The sequence below is a fragment of the Bombus huntii genome, chromosome 4 (assembly GCF_024542735.1).
Source record: "Bombus huntii isolate Logan2020A chromosome 4, iyBomHunt1.1, whole genome shotgun sequence".
NCBI lineage: Eukaryota > Metazoa > Arthropoda > Insecta > Hymenoptera > Apidae > Bombus > Bombus huntii.
Window position 1 is genome coordinate 15294598 of NC_066241.1, and position 18983 is coordinate 15313580.

The 18983-nt window shown below is 32.1% G+C and overlaps 1 protein-coding gene across 2 annotated transcripts in view; it reads left to right on the plus strand.

The window, feature by feature from the left end:
• The window catches only part of LOC126864407 (rap1 GTPase-activating protein 1), a 251388-nt gene that overhangs the window by 35716 nt on the left and 196689 nt on the right, over nucleotides 1–18983 (plus strand). Inside the window, exon 1 of one of the 2 annotated variants that reach the window (XM_050615722.1) lies at nucleotides 4856–5311. The exons of the other annotated variant lie outside the window; for it this stretch is intronic. Coding sequence (XP_050471679.1) covers nucleotides 5271–5311 — 41 coding nt within the window. The 5' untranslated portion in view covers nucleotides 4856–5270. Of the gene's footprint in view, nucleotides 1–4855; nucleotides 5312–18983 lie in introns of those variants that run through there. 2 annotated transcript variants of the gene reach the window in all.

The following is an 18983-nucleotide window of genomic DNA, read 5'->3' on the forward strand; positions in this document are numbered from 1 at the left end:
CCGGTTGGAAGATCATAACGTTTGCTGTTACGATTCCACTTAAATCTATCATTATTGCTACGTTCTTCTTAGCGAAGTTGAAGACGTATCCGGAGAAAATTGTTACTGCATTTTTGCGCAAACGCGATTAGAACGGGAACTTCTCGAAGAAGAGAATTTAATTATTGTTTAAATTCAGACTGCGAAGTTTCCAGTGAGCAGCGGCTATTTCTATTATGCAATTAAACTGTATTCTTCTGGACAGCTTAATTTGAATGAACACCCGGCCAACAGAATTTCTTTGAGTTTAAGCTTATCCTGAGAAGAAGGATCAAAGATATATTCAACGTTTAAGCAAGTTTCGAACGAGGGTTTAAGATGGATCGCCGCTTAAGTTCAGGCTGTGGGATGGAAAGAAAATGAGGCCTGCATATATTGACATACATTAGGTCTCTTCGACCAGAATTCAATTTCTCCAATGCGTTAAACGTTTATTATCAAACGTTGAAAGACACGGACGAATATCTCGTGAATATTTAAATTTCTAGAATTGTTAGAATAAATTGTTCGATAGAAAAGTCTCAAGTTCAACATTTCGTTATATTAGAATTTCGTGACGATGAGATATAGCTTCGACGAGTCTTTAAAACAGATTTCACCGTAGACAGCATAAGAAGCGACTTTTATCGGAATCGTGTCATTTCTAAAGGAAGATCGAGAACAAGTTGCAAAGTATAATCCTATTTTAAAGGAGACCAAGCGGAAGCATTGATTAAATTTGAACGATACTAGCAGTATATACCTTGTCAAGTACTGTGAATATTAAACATTCGCTGGATACTATGTTTATACAGCAAAGCGTGCTACTGAGAAAGGTAATTAAGGTGAAATATCGTACAATAAATTTTACACTGAAATTTCATCCTCAACGCGATAGAAAATATCAAGGAATTTTAACACATTCGAAATCGTTATCATCCATTACTGTTGCGTTTTTTTCGTGTAAAAGTTATCAATCATCAATACCATTATTTCAGTTATTTCATTATTTCAGATAATATGCAATTCTTTAGAAAATGAAAATTTCAATAAAAATTTCGATTGAATATTAGGGAACAGTTGATTCTAATCTAGATTAGGTACAAAGTTAATGGTTTAATATTCGCTTGTCTTAATAGGTATATCGTTATACACATAATAAATTTAATTAGTCGGAATTACATTCACTTTCTAATGTGTGATTGAGAAAGTGTTAAAGTTCCATGTGAAACTTTGAAAAGTGAAACGTATCGAGTTTTCAGAATCTACGTTCGACAATAAGCTTGAGATCATTCCTAGTAAATTATGTACAAATTTATTTATTGGAAACTTCCATCGACAATTTGTTGCATCCTACGTACAAGATTTATAAGGTTTACTTAAACATTACATTTTTGGTTAAGCGAAGAAAACGCTTCGTATCCTCTTGTAACATTTTTTATTTCATTCTAACTGAGATATCGGATGTTAACTTTCAACGATCTTTTTTAATGAAATTTTCAATTGCATATTTACTGTTCGTCTTTCTTAAATTAACCAAACACACCTTCGCGTTCAAGTTTCTTCATCAATATTGCTTGTTACGAGTTACGAGAACTTATTAGATAGATAGATAGTTTTATTACAGCCTGGCGGCCTTAAAGTAGGACTTGCATTTCAATTTTTATGAATTTTCAACATTGCACATTACTACAAATATCTCTAATCATCAACAACTGTCTTTACAACTTGCGCCTCTAATTTTCTGCAACTCGAGAACTTATTAATTAGTTTTATTTCTTCTTTTAAATTGTTCTACCCAGGTCAGAACCATATGTTGTTTTCACAAGACAAAGTAGGCGATTCTTTAGAAATAGATCCCTACAAATGGTAACGCCTTCTCAAAAATGCATCGTACGAAAATGCATAAAACATTCAGTTCTGTATACTGAACGAACCTAACAACTGAACAAGCTCTATCTGTATTTGAAGTAGAGTTAGACAAAAGTGGTAGGAAAAAATTCTGTACTATTCAACGAGCTGTAACATTTTATACCACAACCTTTTTTTCATATCTAATTCTTGTAAAATGAAATTATATTTCAGTGGAACTATACAAACCTTTTCTGTATAAATTAATTCTTCGAGTTGTTCCAACTAAAGCTATAAAGTCAGATTAGTTTTTTGTTCCTTGATATTGTTTCTTGATATTTCCCATTATACATGTCATCGTCATTATCTTTATCATATGGTTACTAACATGTTAAGATTATATTAAATGTAGATGTAAATATAAAATAACATAAGTAGTACGTATATCGTCGCTCATAATCATATGCAAATATATAAGTATTTTGAAAAAGTTATATTAATAACTAAAAACTAAATGAATTAATGAAATGCTAATGATTAATGATTATACTTATTATGTTTTTGTAAAATGAATAGTATACATATACAGGGTGATTGGTAACTGATGGTGCAAGCGGAAGGGGGTGATTCTACGCGAAAAAAGAAGTCGAAAATATAGAATAAAATTTTTTTTTTTAATTTTTCCATCGAGACAACAATCTACAGTGAGATCCGTTATAACGAGACGTGATAAAGTGCACGCGTACCGAGCGAAAGTTCCAAGTCGATTTTCTCGAAAACAAAGCCTTAAACGAAAAATTTTTATTCTATATTTTCGACTGCTTTTTTCGCGTAGAATCACCCCCTTTCCGCTTGTACCACCAGTTACCAACCATCCTGTATATATATATGTATGTATATCATATGGAATATAAATGGTAGTGGATTGAAATGAAAGACGCGACAGTGTTGTATATGATCGTAAATGTTATTGTTAGAATTATATCGTATAATCGTGATAGTCTCTCTATATTTTATTTATAGAATGATAACCATACGAACAAAGGATAATGAATTCTTTAAATAATCATACTATTCGATACGGTCTGACAATTACAAATTCCAATTCTTCTATTGCATATTAAAAGTAGCCATGTAAATTTTATCGTATCAGAATATAAGTTCCAACAAAGGACAAAATTGTCTTGGATAAATTTTCTATTTATAATTTTATAATTAAATTTGTATTCAAAGATAACCAAGTATTTAAATACTTTTGCAATAGTTACGAAGAAAACACGATAACAATTGTTGATTTCACGTTAATATTCTAACATTCTAATCGTTGAATGTGTCTGCTGTGAAGATAATTAAACAATGTAATGGAAAATATAGAGAAACTTTTTCATTTACTTCTTTATATTATTACGTTGAAACGGATAAAAATAAAATATCTCGTGAATTCAGTATTTAATGGTCTTGTCTTGTTCACCGATGAACTTGTAAGAAACATCACGCGACAGGATGATAGGGCTTGTTAAACAGGGCAAACTTTTCCTCTACGACATTTTTCTAACTTCTCTTACAGAATGGAGATATAATCCGACACAGTCGCTAGTAGCGTCCCGTATTTTCTAAAATTATTGACAAGAACAATATGACATAGACACTACACGATAAAATACACCTACACTACAAAAAGGAATGATCTCAAAGTTAAAGTCTGCATTGTTAGACACATCGAAAATTCAACGGATGTTTTTGTAGATAAAATGACGTTAATCCGGTCGTGCGCGTCGGATGCATCGCGCAACAGATAAATAAATCATGGCAGAATAAATTATCGTCATCTCAAAAAATAATAATTTAATCGCCACACGTTCGACGCTCGCTTTTAATAACTCATCGTGTAAACGAGTCACTTTCGATTCGACGGTTCGTGCTTCGATATTCAACGTTCGGTTATTATGCGTATGAATTAAATTTCAACGAATAATTAAGGTGCAAGGATATCGTGCATGGAAATTTATATCCACCGGAGATGTATAGCCTCGGACGTTGTTGATAATATAATTGAAACGTCCGAAAGATGAAGCCCGAGAGTGTTCCTTTTTGTCGTTCGAACCGTTCGTGAGGATCGTTCGTTAACCGATAAATACCGAGTGACCGAAGAGGCAAGAGAAAATTGTCGAAAGCGCGAGAATTTCTTTGGTCAGGTATCCGTTTCTGCGTGGCGCGATAACGTAATTGAAATGTCTCGAGGCTGAGATTCTGTTCGGAATATTCCCGCATAAATCACAGCCGTCCGATCGACTCCTTTAAGTGGATCATTCGTTAAATGTAAATGTTGCAATAGACATCTCGCCGGGGTTCGAAGTTGTACGTACAGATTTTCCTTGCTCCCTCTTCTCGCTCGCGAACCGATTACGCACGGCGAGGTTGCCTCCGGTTTCCGATAATGCCGGCGAAACGTTCTCGATGCGCACGCTTTTATCTACGCTTTAAAGTAAATTACAAGTTCTTTCTGGAAGATTTAACCTCATCGTGCTGTCCGAGCGCGACGAACGACGTGGAACGAGCGAGCGTCGAACGAGAGATCGACTACCAAGCGAAATGAATCTTGTACTGGATTGTCGTTTCCGTAAAAGATGCTGCAACTTCATCAAAGTTTCACGACGACGTTTGAACATGAGGATATATATCGTGCGACTCGTTGCCACAAATGGCTAGCGGAAACGCTCTGACTCAGTTCGCTTTTTTCTGCTATCCGACACAGGGCTCTGATTAAACACTCGAGGGGATTGTCGACCGAATGCCGAGCGTCACACACGAGGCCGACAGAAGCTACGAGAAACGCGGAAATCGTACGTTGCCGATTTTCGAAAGGACGATTGGCCTGATCGAACAGAACGCTGTCTAATTAAACGCCACTCGTAAGAACACGCATTTGCTTCTCTTACGACGTTCGACATTACGATTCAATCGTATTCAAAATCAATCAAGCAAATGAAATAAACATTTTGCGTGTTCTTCGGTACATATTTGAAGGAATCAAGAAAGAGAGCAAACGAGAAAGATTTACTTTGGACGTCTGTTAATCTGCAAAGGATTTTTCCGAACTTTTCGAACTGGTTGCCGTCGAATCTAAGTGTTCGATAACGCAATTGAAAGATCCTGAGTGCATACACACGTGCCGAGCGTATCGAGCATCACGTATTTACACGCGTGTTCGATTCGAGGCTTCGGGGACGTGGTACCGTTTGATTCTTCGTGTTAGACTCTGTCGATATCGGCCACCTTCCGGTCGTTCCACGGTCCACGTTCCTCGACGACCGGGAATTTCGCGATTCCCACGAGCTGCTTCACGCCGCAACTTCCATTCGATTTTCCTTGGAATTGCTTCGTGTGCGACTCGCCCTGAGATGCTGAAGATACGCATGTTGGATTACATCGGGGACACTGGGTAAGTGTTCTTGCGACAGTTAATAGTTGTCATTTTGTTTAATATTTCAACGCATAACTGCGAGCTTTGATCTTGACAGATCAAAAGTCGTGAACTAGCGGCATGTCCCTGACGCGCGCTCCTAATCGGTGCGTTGCGTAATAATTATCGTTTCGCTATTTATGTTGACGTGCGTGAAAATGCATGCATTAAGCAAAAGCGAGGTTCCATTGCCCAGAGTGTTGCTTGTAATTATTTAAACGATAACGAATCTCGATTTTACTTTGACAATTATTCTTCTTTATAACAATAATACTTCTTTAATTATTTCTGATACCTATACTGTCTTATAAAAGGGTTTAACGAAACTAAACCTATTCGGAAACCTTTTAAAATATTGATTAAGACATAATGGTTTTTATTTCATTAGTCAATTTCGTTAGTTTTAAAATGTTCCCTTGTTCATTGCAAGACTACAATTTTTATAAAAAATTGTCAATGAAGTGGAACTTGTATAGTGATTTGTTTTCCTTTTAGAAGACTTTAATCGTATATTTTTTATTTTGCAAATGTTGCATATTTCGTACGTGTTGTACATGTCTCTTAGGGAATTATGCAAGATTATATTATCTGTTATTTAGTAGTTCACTAACATTATGTTATTATTTTTCACATATATGTTTATCATATTTGTTTTTATTAAATCTAATTCAATATTGTTTATTAGAACTTTGAACAAACTCTAAGTGCAAGGTCACATACAAACATATCGAGAGAAATCTAACGATGAGCTAAAGATGTTGGAGAAATTATGTCGGAGTAAAATACGATTTTGAAGAGAAATCCAACTTCAAAGAACTCTGTTACGAATTAATGAAATTTAAAAATCGTGGAAATATACTTCAAGAGAAATAAATTTAGATATCTACTATGAATATATATCGAGTTAGTATAAAATAACTTTAACTGACAATACTTATTGATTAATTGTTACTAATATAGACAAAATATTTATCATATCGTTTTCTCAATATACGAAACTATTTATTGCATACGTTACGTATTCGTTGCAATATTTTAGTATATTTGTACAACAATAAATTTTCATATTTTACATATTTCCTATCTTCATTGCAAATTAAAATCACGGAGTACTTTATTATCTTCAATAGACATATATGATTTACAAATCCTGAAACCATATTCGTTGAAAATTATGAAAGATTCATAGTTCCTAATAATACAAAACTACTGTTTTTCATTCAAATTCACACTCCCTATACATAGCTAATATAAGCCTATTTTAGAAAGCTGTCCAATTAATTGTATTTTTATATTTATCTTGAAAATTCTATTCCAACGTTTATTAATCTTTTTTTCATCTTGGTTAATTATCAAATAATCAAGTATATTACTCATTTATTAGTCCTTCTTACGATAAAAGAGTTAATGATACGATCGCATAAAGACGAGAAGATTAATATCCTTTTCGAATCTTTATAAAGAATGAACTTTTACTAGCAGGCATTTACTTTACTAAGCTCTTAGCTACGCTTTCTGTACGGTAACGTAAAGTAGCATATGCATTTATAGCGACGATGCCTTTACCTTCGCGTAGCTTTGTGAGAGCGTGAACAGACTCATTCATAGTCCAGTCGCGAAATGATGGGTTGAAGCGTAGATTCTTCGTTTTAGGTCGCTCGGCATGCGCAATAACGTTCATTTGCGCGTGTAGGTGATTACTTTATGTTAATAAAAGAGACTGATATTTGGCCCAGATTGAATTGGTAATCCCTAGGCGATTTTGCGAAGGACGCAAAATATCGACTGTGTTCACGTGTTTTAATTAATTTCGTTAAATGTCGTTGGTTGACATTTTTTAGAGAAAAATTGTTTGATGAAAGAATGTCGCGGTTCTGCCATATGATACATTCTAAAAAAGTAATAATTATTTAAAATGTTTAAAATGCTTGTTGGAATATGAAATTCTTGAAAACTATTCAGATTAACATATTTTCACGCGATTATTTCCTTTAAAAATGGACGATTAAGTTCTTCATAAAAGACAACAAATTTTAATGAGGTATTAAAATTATTATAATTTTTAAAACGAGCAAATCCTTTCCAGCAAATTATAAAACTCAATACATGATCGATTTAGTCGTTAATAATCTATTTTAATGGTTTAATTTTGTTAAACAATTAATTAAATGTTTAAGAAATTTTTTAACGTGGCATTGAAACTATAACATACAAAATATCTTTACTTACGTGTGGAATACTTGAGCTTTAAATTAATTACTTGAGCACCAAAATACTAGAATACTTAAGTATTAGAGATTCTAGAATTTAGTAGAAAAACGTATTATTTCTGCAATGAAAATGTGTAACCGAAAAGAGGTGGGAAAAAAAAATGGAATGTACAGTTCTGCTTTAACATCGCCATACTGCGGGGATATCCATGCACTTTTACAAAACAATTTGAAAGTTGCATTTGGCAGTAAGGTCGACGGGAAACTGGTTTTTTCGATTTTTGGAGTGTGAAAACTGGTTGTACGCGAGATAAAATCGTCTAAAAATGGTCAAAATTACATATAACAGCCTCTCGTTATTTTCTATCGGTACGTTGGTATATAACATTGGTCGTGTCTCGCGTTTCCCAATTATTTTTCATTCGTGCGGAACGCGATTTACTTAACCTGAGGGCAATTAAACGAACGAGTAGGAGGGTTAGCATATTTCGACGCCTTAAATCCCACAGTAGTAGGTGTACTTTTTTGTCATGACATGCTTTTAAGAACAGACCAGGTATTTGCATTTGGAATGAAATTATGATTGGGGAACCCATTTTACTTGTCTCGCTGCCGACCACTAGAAATGTATCGTCCGGAATACTAATGAACACGCTTGAGAACAAGACCGATATTCTTTTTCTCTTCGAATATAACGACGGCTCTGCAACGTACTTAACGTAGATAAAATTTAAGACGAAATTAGAACGAGCAGAGACCTCATTTTGTCAAAAGGGTTCGCTACGGCCAGATAACCTTAAATCTCTCAAATTTACGATACGCTGTTTCGTACGTAATTGCACCATTATCGTTTAAATATTTGTCAAGAGCTATCAAATGGCGCTTCGTCGATACATTTGCCGTTTCTACAGAGTGGTCCATAAATCGCTTTCCCATCTGAAAAGTGCATAACCTTCTTTTTATTGTAGGTGTATTTTTAGATTTTCCTTCCCGATTTTTTAAATCTGTTTTTTTTTTTTTTGGAAATTTATAATGGAAAAATCTACAACGGGGCAACGAGCAAAGATAATTGAATTTTATTTTCGAAACGAGTGCTCCATTATTCGAACGCAGAGAGCATATACTTGTTATTTTAACGATAAAACCGACAAAACTAGCGATACGTCATTTGGTGCAGCGTTTCCATCAACAGGGTTCTGTCGGTGACCACGTTCAGTACGTATGGAGGAAAATATTGAACGTTCCCAGGAGAGCGTTCATGAAGAACCTGGAACATCCATTCGAAGACGTTCTCGCTAACTTCGACTTTCAAGGAGTTCACTACAGTGTATCTGAGACTCGGTGGTAACGAGATGGGGCAACTACTCATGCAGCCAGACTCACGATGTAATTGCTAGGAGAAATTTTTGGAAATCGTTTCATGGCACCGGATTTTACAATATTCAAATGGAAAAGCGACTCAAATCTGAATTATCGAGAGATTGCAAGATCCTTTTACGCAATTGCGAGAACTTCTAGACAGTTATCTGTATGCAATGTACCTAATGAATGTAGATGTATTGTACCAGGAAATCCAAGAACTTATATCTCCCTTTAAGAATACTAGAACAATTTTTGAAGATCGGTTTGTTCAATGATTTTTGGAGTACTGTTGCGTTATATTATCGTATAAATAATCCATAAATTTATTTCACTGAATCGATTGTATAAATGATCTACAAATTTATTTCAGCATAGCTTTCATATTTAAGTAAAAAGAAAAGAAAATACTCTTGAAGTTTTATTTTAAGGCATCATAATAAGGCTCATGAGCTTGAATCTTTATGGTATGCAGAAAGAAATAATTTAATGACACTTAAAATTGTTCTTTTTACTGCAATTTATATAGGACAGACACATTTTATGGAGTAATGATTGTTAGGTTATTACTCACGCTTGTCAATCGAAGAGATATATTTACGTCTAGTTATTGAGATATACATACGTATGTCGTAGTTGAAATATGACGAATAGAAGGTAGCACATGTAGAAAGATTTATATTGCGTAAATATAGACGTAGATCTTTCCAACATTATATTGGATTGAGTATAATTGTTTGGGAATTATTAACATCCTTATAGAATTAAAGTTATACAACTCTTTTTTATTGCTAACTTTAAGGTAACAAATCTTGAAAGATATTATTTATCACATGATTTAAGCATTTATTATTATACTAGTTCGTGGTATCTTTCTTAAATGTGGAGTTTACCGAGTAAATTCTTTATTTCGCAAAATTTCATTTAGTTTGTTTAGTGTAGATATTGTTAATTAGGTGCCAGTTGGTTAAACATATTTTTTCGTTTATTAATTCATTTTCTATATCATTAGTGCTTTTTTGAAAGTTATAAATTATTCAATCGATTTTGTTACGATTGTGAATACGCACAATCGAAAAACGTTTCTTCGAACACAACTGTCAGTTACCTGTGTTTTCTATAAATCGCAAAAAACTATATTACTTTTATCAATATACAGTGTAATTTTGCTAACACAATATGTAGTTATTTTTTAAATTCCATTTTCTTGTAGCTTCTGTTAAATATATGTAATCAATTAAGTTTCAATTTATACGTGTTTATCTTTTTCAAAAATACCTGTTCCCATACAAATCACACAGGTCCATGTATGGCATCCTTTATAAATGAAACATTCATGAGATTAACACATAATTATAGAAATATTTATTAGGTACTCGATACTCAAATTCGCTTACTGAAATTATCTGAAAGCGTGGTTGCTTGTTCATTGAAATATATTTCTATCCATTTGAAATCAATTATTGTCCGTTCTATGGAACTAATTTTGGGGCGTAATTCTCCAATGGTAGTTAATGGAATGGTCAAAGCGCGAATCCGCGAGAATACGTTTCTAATTTCCTGTTTATTCATCACGACCCACACCGTCAATTTATCCGCGATATAATAAAGGCCGGTTTGTGGGTGCAAAATGTTGGCAAATTGATCTAATGAGGTCGTCGATGCTCGAACAGGAAGGCAAAGAGGCGTCAGAAGGTTTCACTCGGTGAAACTTTTTCAAGCGGCAAGAACGAGAGCACTCGCTTCGTGACGCGTTATTTTTAAGCCGCTCTAGCCTTTATAATTTATACGTTGGTCAAAAGTTTCCTGATATAATTAAAAGAATCGTATTATAGTTGGAAAGTGTCGATTTCTACGTTTGTATTTTAAATGCAGAATTAAAAACAAAGGCAAATTCTAGACTAACGAATTTCTATTCGCATTTAATGGTACTTAAATTGTGTTTTTGCGTGTGTTTCAATAGAATAAAAATACAATTGTTAATTATAAATATTAGATGTCAGATAACAGTTGATGTATTTGCTACATACCATCCGATATAATTATATTATATGTAGAAATATTAACACAAGTGTAATTACTTATACTAACTAATCTGTACTAACATACGAACAAAATTCAGAAACAAATACTTTTCAGAAAGTTCGTAAAACACCTTAACATTTTAACGATGGAGGTACGCCAATTAATTTCCTAAGCAATTCTTATATTATTTACGAGGAGTGAGATCGCAATTAATTTTTATAAAATACGATTCAAAGAAAACGATGGATCTTTCTTTCAATTTTCTAAAAATATCCTTGATAACATATTATTCTTTATGATAAGAGCATCTCGTCGATAGAGTGTTAACAGATATAGAAATAAATGAAATAATTATAAAATAATATTTTATATCTCGCCTCGTACTTCACATGAAACATGTCAACCGTTGTTATAAATTTTACTTTTAGAAAATTAATAATGTTTCTGGAATTTAATGCTTAATTTTTTTTATTATAGAATATAGGAGATATAGAATATACAAGAGAGAATATAACAGATTATATTCAGATTAAATTTTATTCAAAAGAAAAGACTGTGAAGAATGATTCATTACTATTACTCATATATTCACATTTATATCCAGGAAGTAGTTCGAAATGTTATACTCATTCAGCTCGCTCAGTTTTAAATGAAAATCGTTAATTTATTATTGAAAAAGATAGAAGGCGATTTGTATATTTAAAATTAATATTTCAATATCTACTGTTTAATCAGAAATTATTTACTTAACTAAACTTCAAATTATTTTTTAAAACGATTAAAATTACAGAAGTTACCACAAAGATGTTTTTAACTTAATAAGTATATTAGTATTGTCTTTAATATTCAGATGTTTATATTCCATAGGAACATTGGAAAATAATAATATTCAAAGGAAATAAGACATATTTCGTACATGTATCTGGTTTACATCAACTAATAAATAAATAAATAAACTATTTCGCATATATCCAAGGCATAGAAGATACGAGCAATTTTAAATTACATTTAAATGCAGACACATACATACATATAAACGGCACAGCACGAAAATTCCATTTTTCAAACGACAATACGTTGTGCCGGATTTTCCGCGAACAAAGTGGGTGCAGGCTTTTAGAGTGCGGTTTTGCGGACTGTCCACATTGTCTGCGCTGACTATGTATGTTCGACGATTACCAGCCGAAGCTCGCAAATTCGATTGCGCATCCAGACCAAGCGCGGCGTGGCGGTTGTTCTATCGTGGATATGTGGCGAACGCTATGACATCCTATAGGAAGTTATGAGATGGGATACAAGATTGCAGAATTCGTATTCTTGATTTCTTCAGAAAGCAATTTAGAGTAAAATACAGTTGGCAACCTAGCCTTATTCTACATTACTCAATCTACGATATTACTCGAAATCTTATATCCTTTGCAATTTACGCATCTTCCTGATGATGTTGCTAGTGATTGATATTAGGCAGACATTCTTTAGATATGTATGCTTATTGTTAGATAGATAATTTATATTCTTCGTAAACTAATATGGTAAATGGAATTGATATACTTAAAAAATATTATAAAATGCAGTTTGTCTATGCATCTACGAGTATTATCTAATAAATAAGTACTATCTATTAGTAACTAATACTATGTACGTTTTGAGGAATTGGGAAAGTATAATCGTGGTATATATTTTAATCTCGCTCTACTTGTCAGCAGGTATTTCTTTCATTTTTATTTTTTAAACAAAGAATCATTATCTGAAAAAAATGAAAAGAAGACGCGTTACATTTTCATGAATCTAATTATCATCACATTTCCTCATTTTCTTACAGCTTTCAGAATCTTTCTATCACGTTTCGCATTTAATATACTTTTTAAGTTGATGAAACTATTTGAATTGAGGTATATAGTTCACTTCTTACAGACTTCAGGTTCCTGTTCACACAAGCTGAGGTACTTGACACTACACATATTGCGTATATGCATCTGTCTATTCTATGAAATGTCATAGTCTTTGTAAATTTTTAAAAATTTCGAAATTTTTTCGTTGTTTTACTTATATGTGTATTAATACATGTACTAAATAATATATTATTATTTATACCATTTAAAACGTATTTCGTGGCAAGGAACAGTCGCTTCAGTTCAAGCGACTCGAAGTCAAATAACTGGATTATAGTTTCGGTTATATTATATAGTTGCCGAATCGAAGCAATGTGAAATTACCTTTCCAGGTACATATGGCTTGAAATAAACTTTCAAGTTTCAAATGACACTGAAATCTGTTCAAAACGAACAACAGTCGCTGGAGAATATAATGTTACCTGTAATTTTGTGCTCGTTTACTGGGTAGTCCACTTGCAATTAAATTAGTTAAATACTTAAAATGAAACGACTTTGAATCGATTTGTATGATTCGAAGCCACTAAGAATTCAATGTTTATAGAATTTGAACAACCTGATTAATGCAAACGGGACTTAACAGTTTCAAAAATATCCTGTAAAGAACTTTCTCTTCTAAGAAGTGTCCAAAATAGTCATTCAGTTACAGAATTATTTAAATGAGCGAGGTTGAAAAATGATCATTCAACTGAAAGGCATCGGTCTGGCAAAAATGAACGGATAATGAGAAACTGAGATACATAGTAATCAGTGTCGGGCAATTGTACACGTTTCAGATAAAGTGGACAAGCTTTTAATTGAGAGCGAAATATGCTGGAAATTATTAGTTGTTAACACGCTGAGCATTCAGATAACAGTTGCGGTTGTATTTTAATAGCAAGACTACACTCTCGATGCGTAGGTCGGCCTCTTACTATATTCGTCGTTGTATATCGAATGAGTCACTTTTTGAAATATAATTAAAGTGTATTCATGATTATTAATTCACTCGTTATATATTCAGGCTGTCGTTCGTTGCGCATTCAAACCACATATCGCTCGAACTGTACTTACATGGAGTTGAGTTTGACTCTCTATTCGCGTGTACTGCAAGATCTGTTTATAATAAAAAAGTTTGACCTTATTTACAATCGAACCTTAGAAACAGCTGTGGAAAAATTTGTAATATTCTTCTAATAATTTAGCGACAAAAGTGATAACTTTTATTATAATAAAGACGGGTACAACGTATATCATATTAATTTTCTGTAGTTATACTTTATACAAAAATAAGATAAGATTATGAAACAATAAAACAGCTTGATCGTATGGAAGGAAGCTTTGTTTTTGAGGAAATTGATTCTAATGGAACATCTGCTGTACATGCGTGTAATTGTACGATTCGATTTATCGTTCTACAGATATCAATTGTAGGTCATCGTTCGATAACCAAGTTTATACGTAGCAAAAAGATCAATACCTTCAATTGCTCGTTTGTAAAATGTATAAACTTTGATCGACTCGCACTTCGTTTCATTGTATCATGTACGAAATCGTAAAAAGGTTCGTTTACATAGACTTTTTGAATGACATTTTAAGCTTACGGTTTCACGTATGATACAATGAAACAAAGTTCATTTATATAGACTTTACTTTTCCTATTTTACTCTCACGCAAAGTATAATAATTCTTTCGAATTGATCCCAATATTCTATTCTTTTTCAAACATCAGAACGATTATTATCGTCGTTTATTACTTGGGAATAAAAGCTCTCATCTAGCATTTATTAGCATTATATCAGGTTGTCCAAAAAGTTTCTTTCGTTTCTTAAGGTGATAATAGATGAACAACAATTTCTGTTTTATATTATTTTATTGAATTAGATATGATCCATTTCGTTATATTTCTATTATCATGTTCGTGCATAATTCAATAAACTAATATAAAACAAAAGACATTATGAGTCTATTATTTCCTTATAAAACGAAAGAAACTTTTCGGACAACGTAATAGATTTAAAATATTGTTTCCGTAAAAGTAAGATTTAAAAAGTCGAGCGGCGAACTTTTCTTATTAAATTTTATAGTAGATTTCTTTTTCAGACATCATCATCGTCATTTTTTACGCAAGTAATTAAGTTTCTCGCGTAATAAAATTTGCATCGTAGATAAATTAAAATATCGTTCTAGTAAAATTTACATTTAAAAAGTGAAGTGAAAAGCGCGATTCTAAAGCTTTAATTACTTATCGGTGGTTAGTAGCGCGTATGTTCGCGCAAAATATCACGCGATCGCGGTATACTTCTTCCTTACTCCCTTTATTTTGTGCACCAATATGTAGCCTGTAAGCATATGGATACGTTGGTATTCGTGAAAATGATACTTCGTGGGCAAGGTTGTCCAGTTCGTATAACTACGTTAGGTACTACCTACGTTTCTATATACGCAGGTATACAGAATGTTTTAAAACAGGAGGACAGCTAAAAGAACAAATCTCTGACGTTTCATATATTTATACTTGTATATATACTTGTATTATACTTGCAACGTACTGCTATCAAATCTACAAATTGTTCTAGAAGCAATATTTTCATGTTGCTTTGATTTGCAATTTTTATAACATGTTCATTTTTTCAGCTTTATAAACCTCATTTTGTTTTACCGAGCATGATTTATGATATACTTGTTTTCGATCTGATTTGGAAAATAAAATTATCTCTATAATCTTTTCTTATTAAATTCAATGGAATTTCACTTCAAATCATTTACGTCTTAACTCATCTTTTTTTAATCTTTTGTAATTAATGCTCATACTTCGTAGCATTGTTTAATGTATTCCTTCGAAATTATTGCTATTGTGAAACAGCATATTATATAGCGTGTCGCTTGACAAACAGTGCAAGTGTGTTTTACGAATAAAAATATGGAGAAAATGTTATATAAATGTAGGCTTGTAAATGTTTTATTAGAAAGTTACAGTAAAAATATGAAATAACAACAGACTGGTTTTTCTGGTTCAATATAATGGTTAAAGAAGCGATAATTCTCGACGATGGCCAGGTCGTAGAACATGCATTCTTCGCGTACCGAGATTACTGAATATCACGGTATTGAATTTTTATTCGTGGAAAACTTTGAAAGATAGAATATCGGAGGTTATTATAAAGTTTATTAAAAATTGATAAGCCTTAAGAATGCAATAAGAAGTTTATAATCAGTGCGTTGAAATGAAAGGAAATCAACAAAGAATTCAAAATATGACAGATTTTACTTTTTATCTTATTTCTAAGAATAAGCTACATAGTATTTTTTCTATAATTCTTTAACAGGCATTTATGAGCATACGTTTGTATGTATAGCTTTTTTTTTATTTTTCTGTACACATACTAACACATACTGTATACTTACTTAATACATGTTTCGTATATTAATTTTTAGAAGTAATTCTTATTTGCTTGAGCGGCGATGTCTGTTATTACAATAATATTAAAATCTGAATAAGATTAAAAAATTTGTTCTTCTTTTACATTTTTATAGTAAGATAATTAATTCGTTAGTTTTTACAATTGATGGAGATTATCGTATCATGTCTCTCGTGGTAAGGTATATCGTAAATATTAACACAGAAAATTAAAAGCAAGAATTATTTTCAAATATTAAATTTTTTAATTATGTTATTCCGTTATTAATCATAGTTTCCCCCTTTCTTCAGCTTTATTTTCTTTAAGTAAATATTAGATTTTTTAATTACATTGTTCTGTTATTCGTTTCAGTTTCTTTCTCTTGGATTTTGTTTTCTTTGAGCTTCGCTACCCGACATAATATCGAATTCAATGTTGAAGCAAACAGATTGTGTTATTAAAACGATTGCATTTACTATTATGCATTACTGTAACGTACATATAAATTAGTATACGTTATTACTTTTATCTTTGATTCGATGTTTCATTTGTCTAATTGCTCAGCTCTTTTATTTTCTTTTTGGTTGTAGAAATTGTTTTACACCTATGAAATTGTATACTTTCCATACTAGATAAATATACCGTTATGGCTGTTAGCAAAATCAGTATTTTGAATTTCATATTCTTCAACATTTAGTATCTACAGTAAATTAGGTATGAGTATAGTATATGTTACCGCTAAGTATTAATTATTACACGTATAAATTATACAAGCAGCACCTTGTTGTAGATTGAACGATTACCTGTTTTTCACGTTAACATACCGGAAAATTTTGACTTTCAAGCTTTGCGTTTCTGAATTTCTAGTTATTATAGATTTAAAGAAATGCATTTCATCTTTCACAAGTATACTACATTTACCTAAAATATTATATTTCATGAAAATTAAATTACGTATATTTCTAGAAAAGAATAAAAGGGAAGAATAGCTAAATGTAATTTCATTAAAAAGCTAAATCACAAAGTACAGAACAAACGATTAAATAAAATTAATTTTTACATAAAGTATTATCACATAGACAGTTAACAGATAGCCATGTAAATAATTTGCTCCACAAACATTCACGCCACTTAAATCAAAGGACAAAACGCATTTTAAATACCTGTTTCTGTATTATACTGTACCGCACAGAGTGCAAACAAAGTTCTTTTCAGTTTCTTTCAATTAAGATCTGATAAGTAACTGGATATTTCGCTGGTTGTGCGAAACTTTCGAATTAAATTAAACTTGTAGCGCCATTTAATATATCGGCGAGGAAATTGAAGAGTGGTTTTAACTACGATAATACAACGCATCGCTGATCGATTGAACAGTTCGAAACTTCGTCAAGTAATTATAATTTAATCGACATAAATTGATTTGCTACGTGATCATCTATTCGTAGCTCTAGTCGTCCTTGTACGTTCTAATGAATAGATGAATGTGTAATTGCCTGGCGCAATTCGATCGATTGGGTTCCAATTGAGCCAATGAATCTGTCAACGCTAATGATATTCGAAAGACAGTGATGTGAACCCTTATTCCGCCAAGGTTACGTTACGCGTCCCTTTTGGTTTTCCTACTTAAAAGGAACGTTAATTAACGCCTAACTTCCGGAGTAATTATATATGTCCTTGCAAAAGAAATTCAACAGCAAGGGTAATTTCGCCAAAAAAAAAAAAAAGACAAAAGTTATCTTTACATTCATCATTCCGGTTCGTGCAGGAATTCTCTTCTCCATCGTTATAGAATTATTTATGTTAAATTTAGTAGAAAAGTTTTACTTCCTAGTATTTCCAAATAAAGTATATTGTTTTAAATTATGTCTAGTTTTCAGTCAAATTATTTTTATCTTAAGAGAATAGAATTAATTTTCTTTTGATAACGGAATTTTGCGATATTTATTACGTTTGTAAAATCTTTAATTAATGATGATTTGCTAGTTGAACGCTAGATGACGATGATATGGTTTTGGCTTGGGAAAATGTAATAGAAAATAGTATATTTTTAAATTTCTTCTCAGACAAAGATAACTTGAGATAAAATTTAAAAGCAAAACAGACGAGAATGTATAACGATGCGTTTTAAAAATGTATATTAAAATCCCTTGAAGCAACGTTACGACAAATAATGTGAATGTGTACGTACATCAAAAAAATTTGAGTAACACAGAAAATGATGTTCAAAGATGTCAGTATACATCACGTGTTCCGTATCTCGGAGCGTGATGATGACAAGTAAGCATGGAGAACAGGGAGAATATCTGAAAGGCTCGGTTCTTTGTTGAAAAGAAGACGCTCTATGTATATAGGTACACGTACAAATATGTAAAAGCTCTTTGGCAGCGCCATAAAAAGCGAAGAGAATCACAGCCGTTCCTTTTAGGTATTACTGTATCGAACAGTTGAAGTGTAGTGAAATTTCCAAGAATGTAAGCTAAGATTTAAAAGAACAGTTGTAAGAAACAAGACAACGAAAACTATACCTTTTAATCATGCAAATATTTAGTCAAATTATACAACTTTCATTTCGAAAATTTTTCATCAGATCACGCGGAGATAAAGAATGTAAACTTAATGAGATATCTTCATTGATATTTATTTACTGAATTAATAAAATTCATAATTTTAAAATTCATTAATATAGATAATACAACGTATCGTAAGTACGATGTTTCTTTAAAGATACATGTAATTCATTTGATAATGATATAAATGTAAATTTGATTCAATTTAATTCATGGCA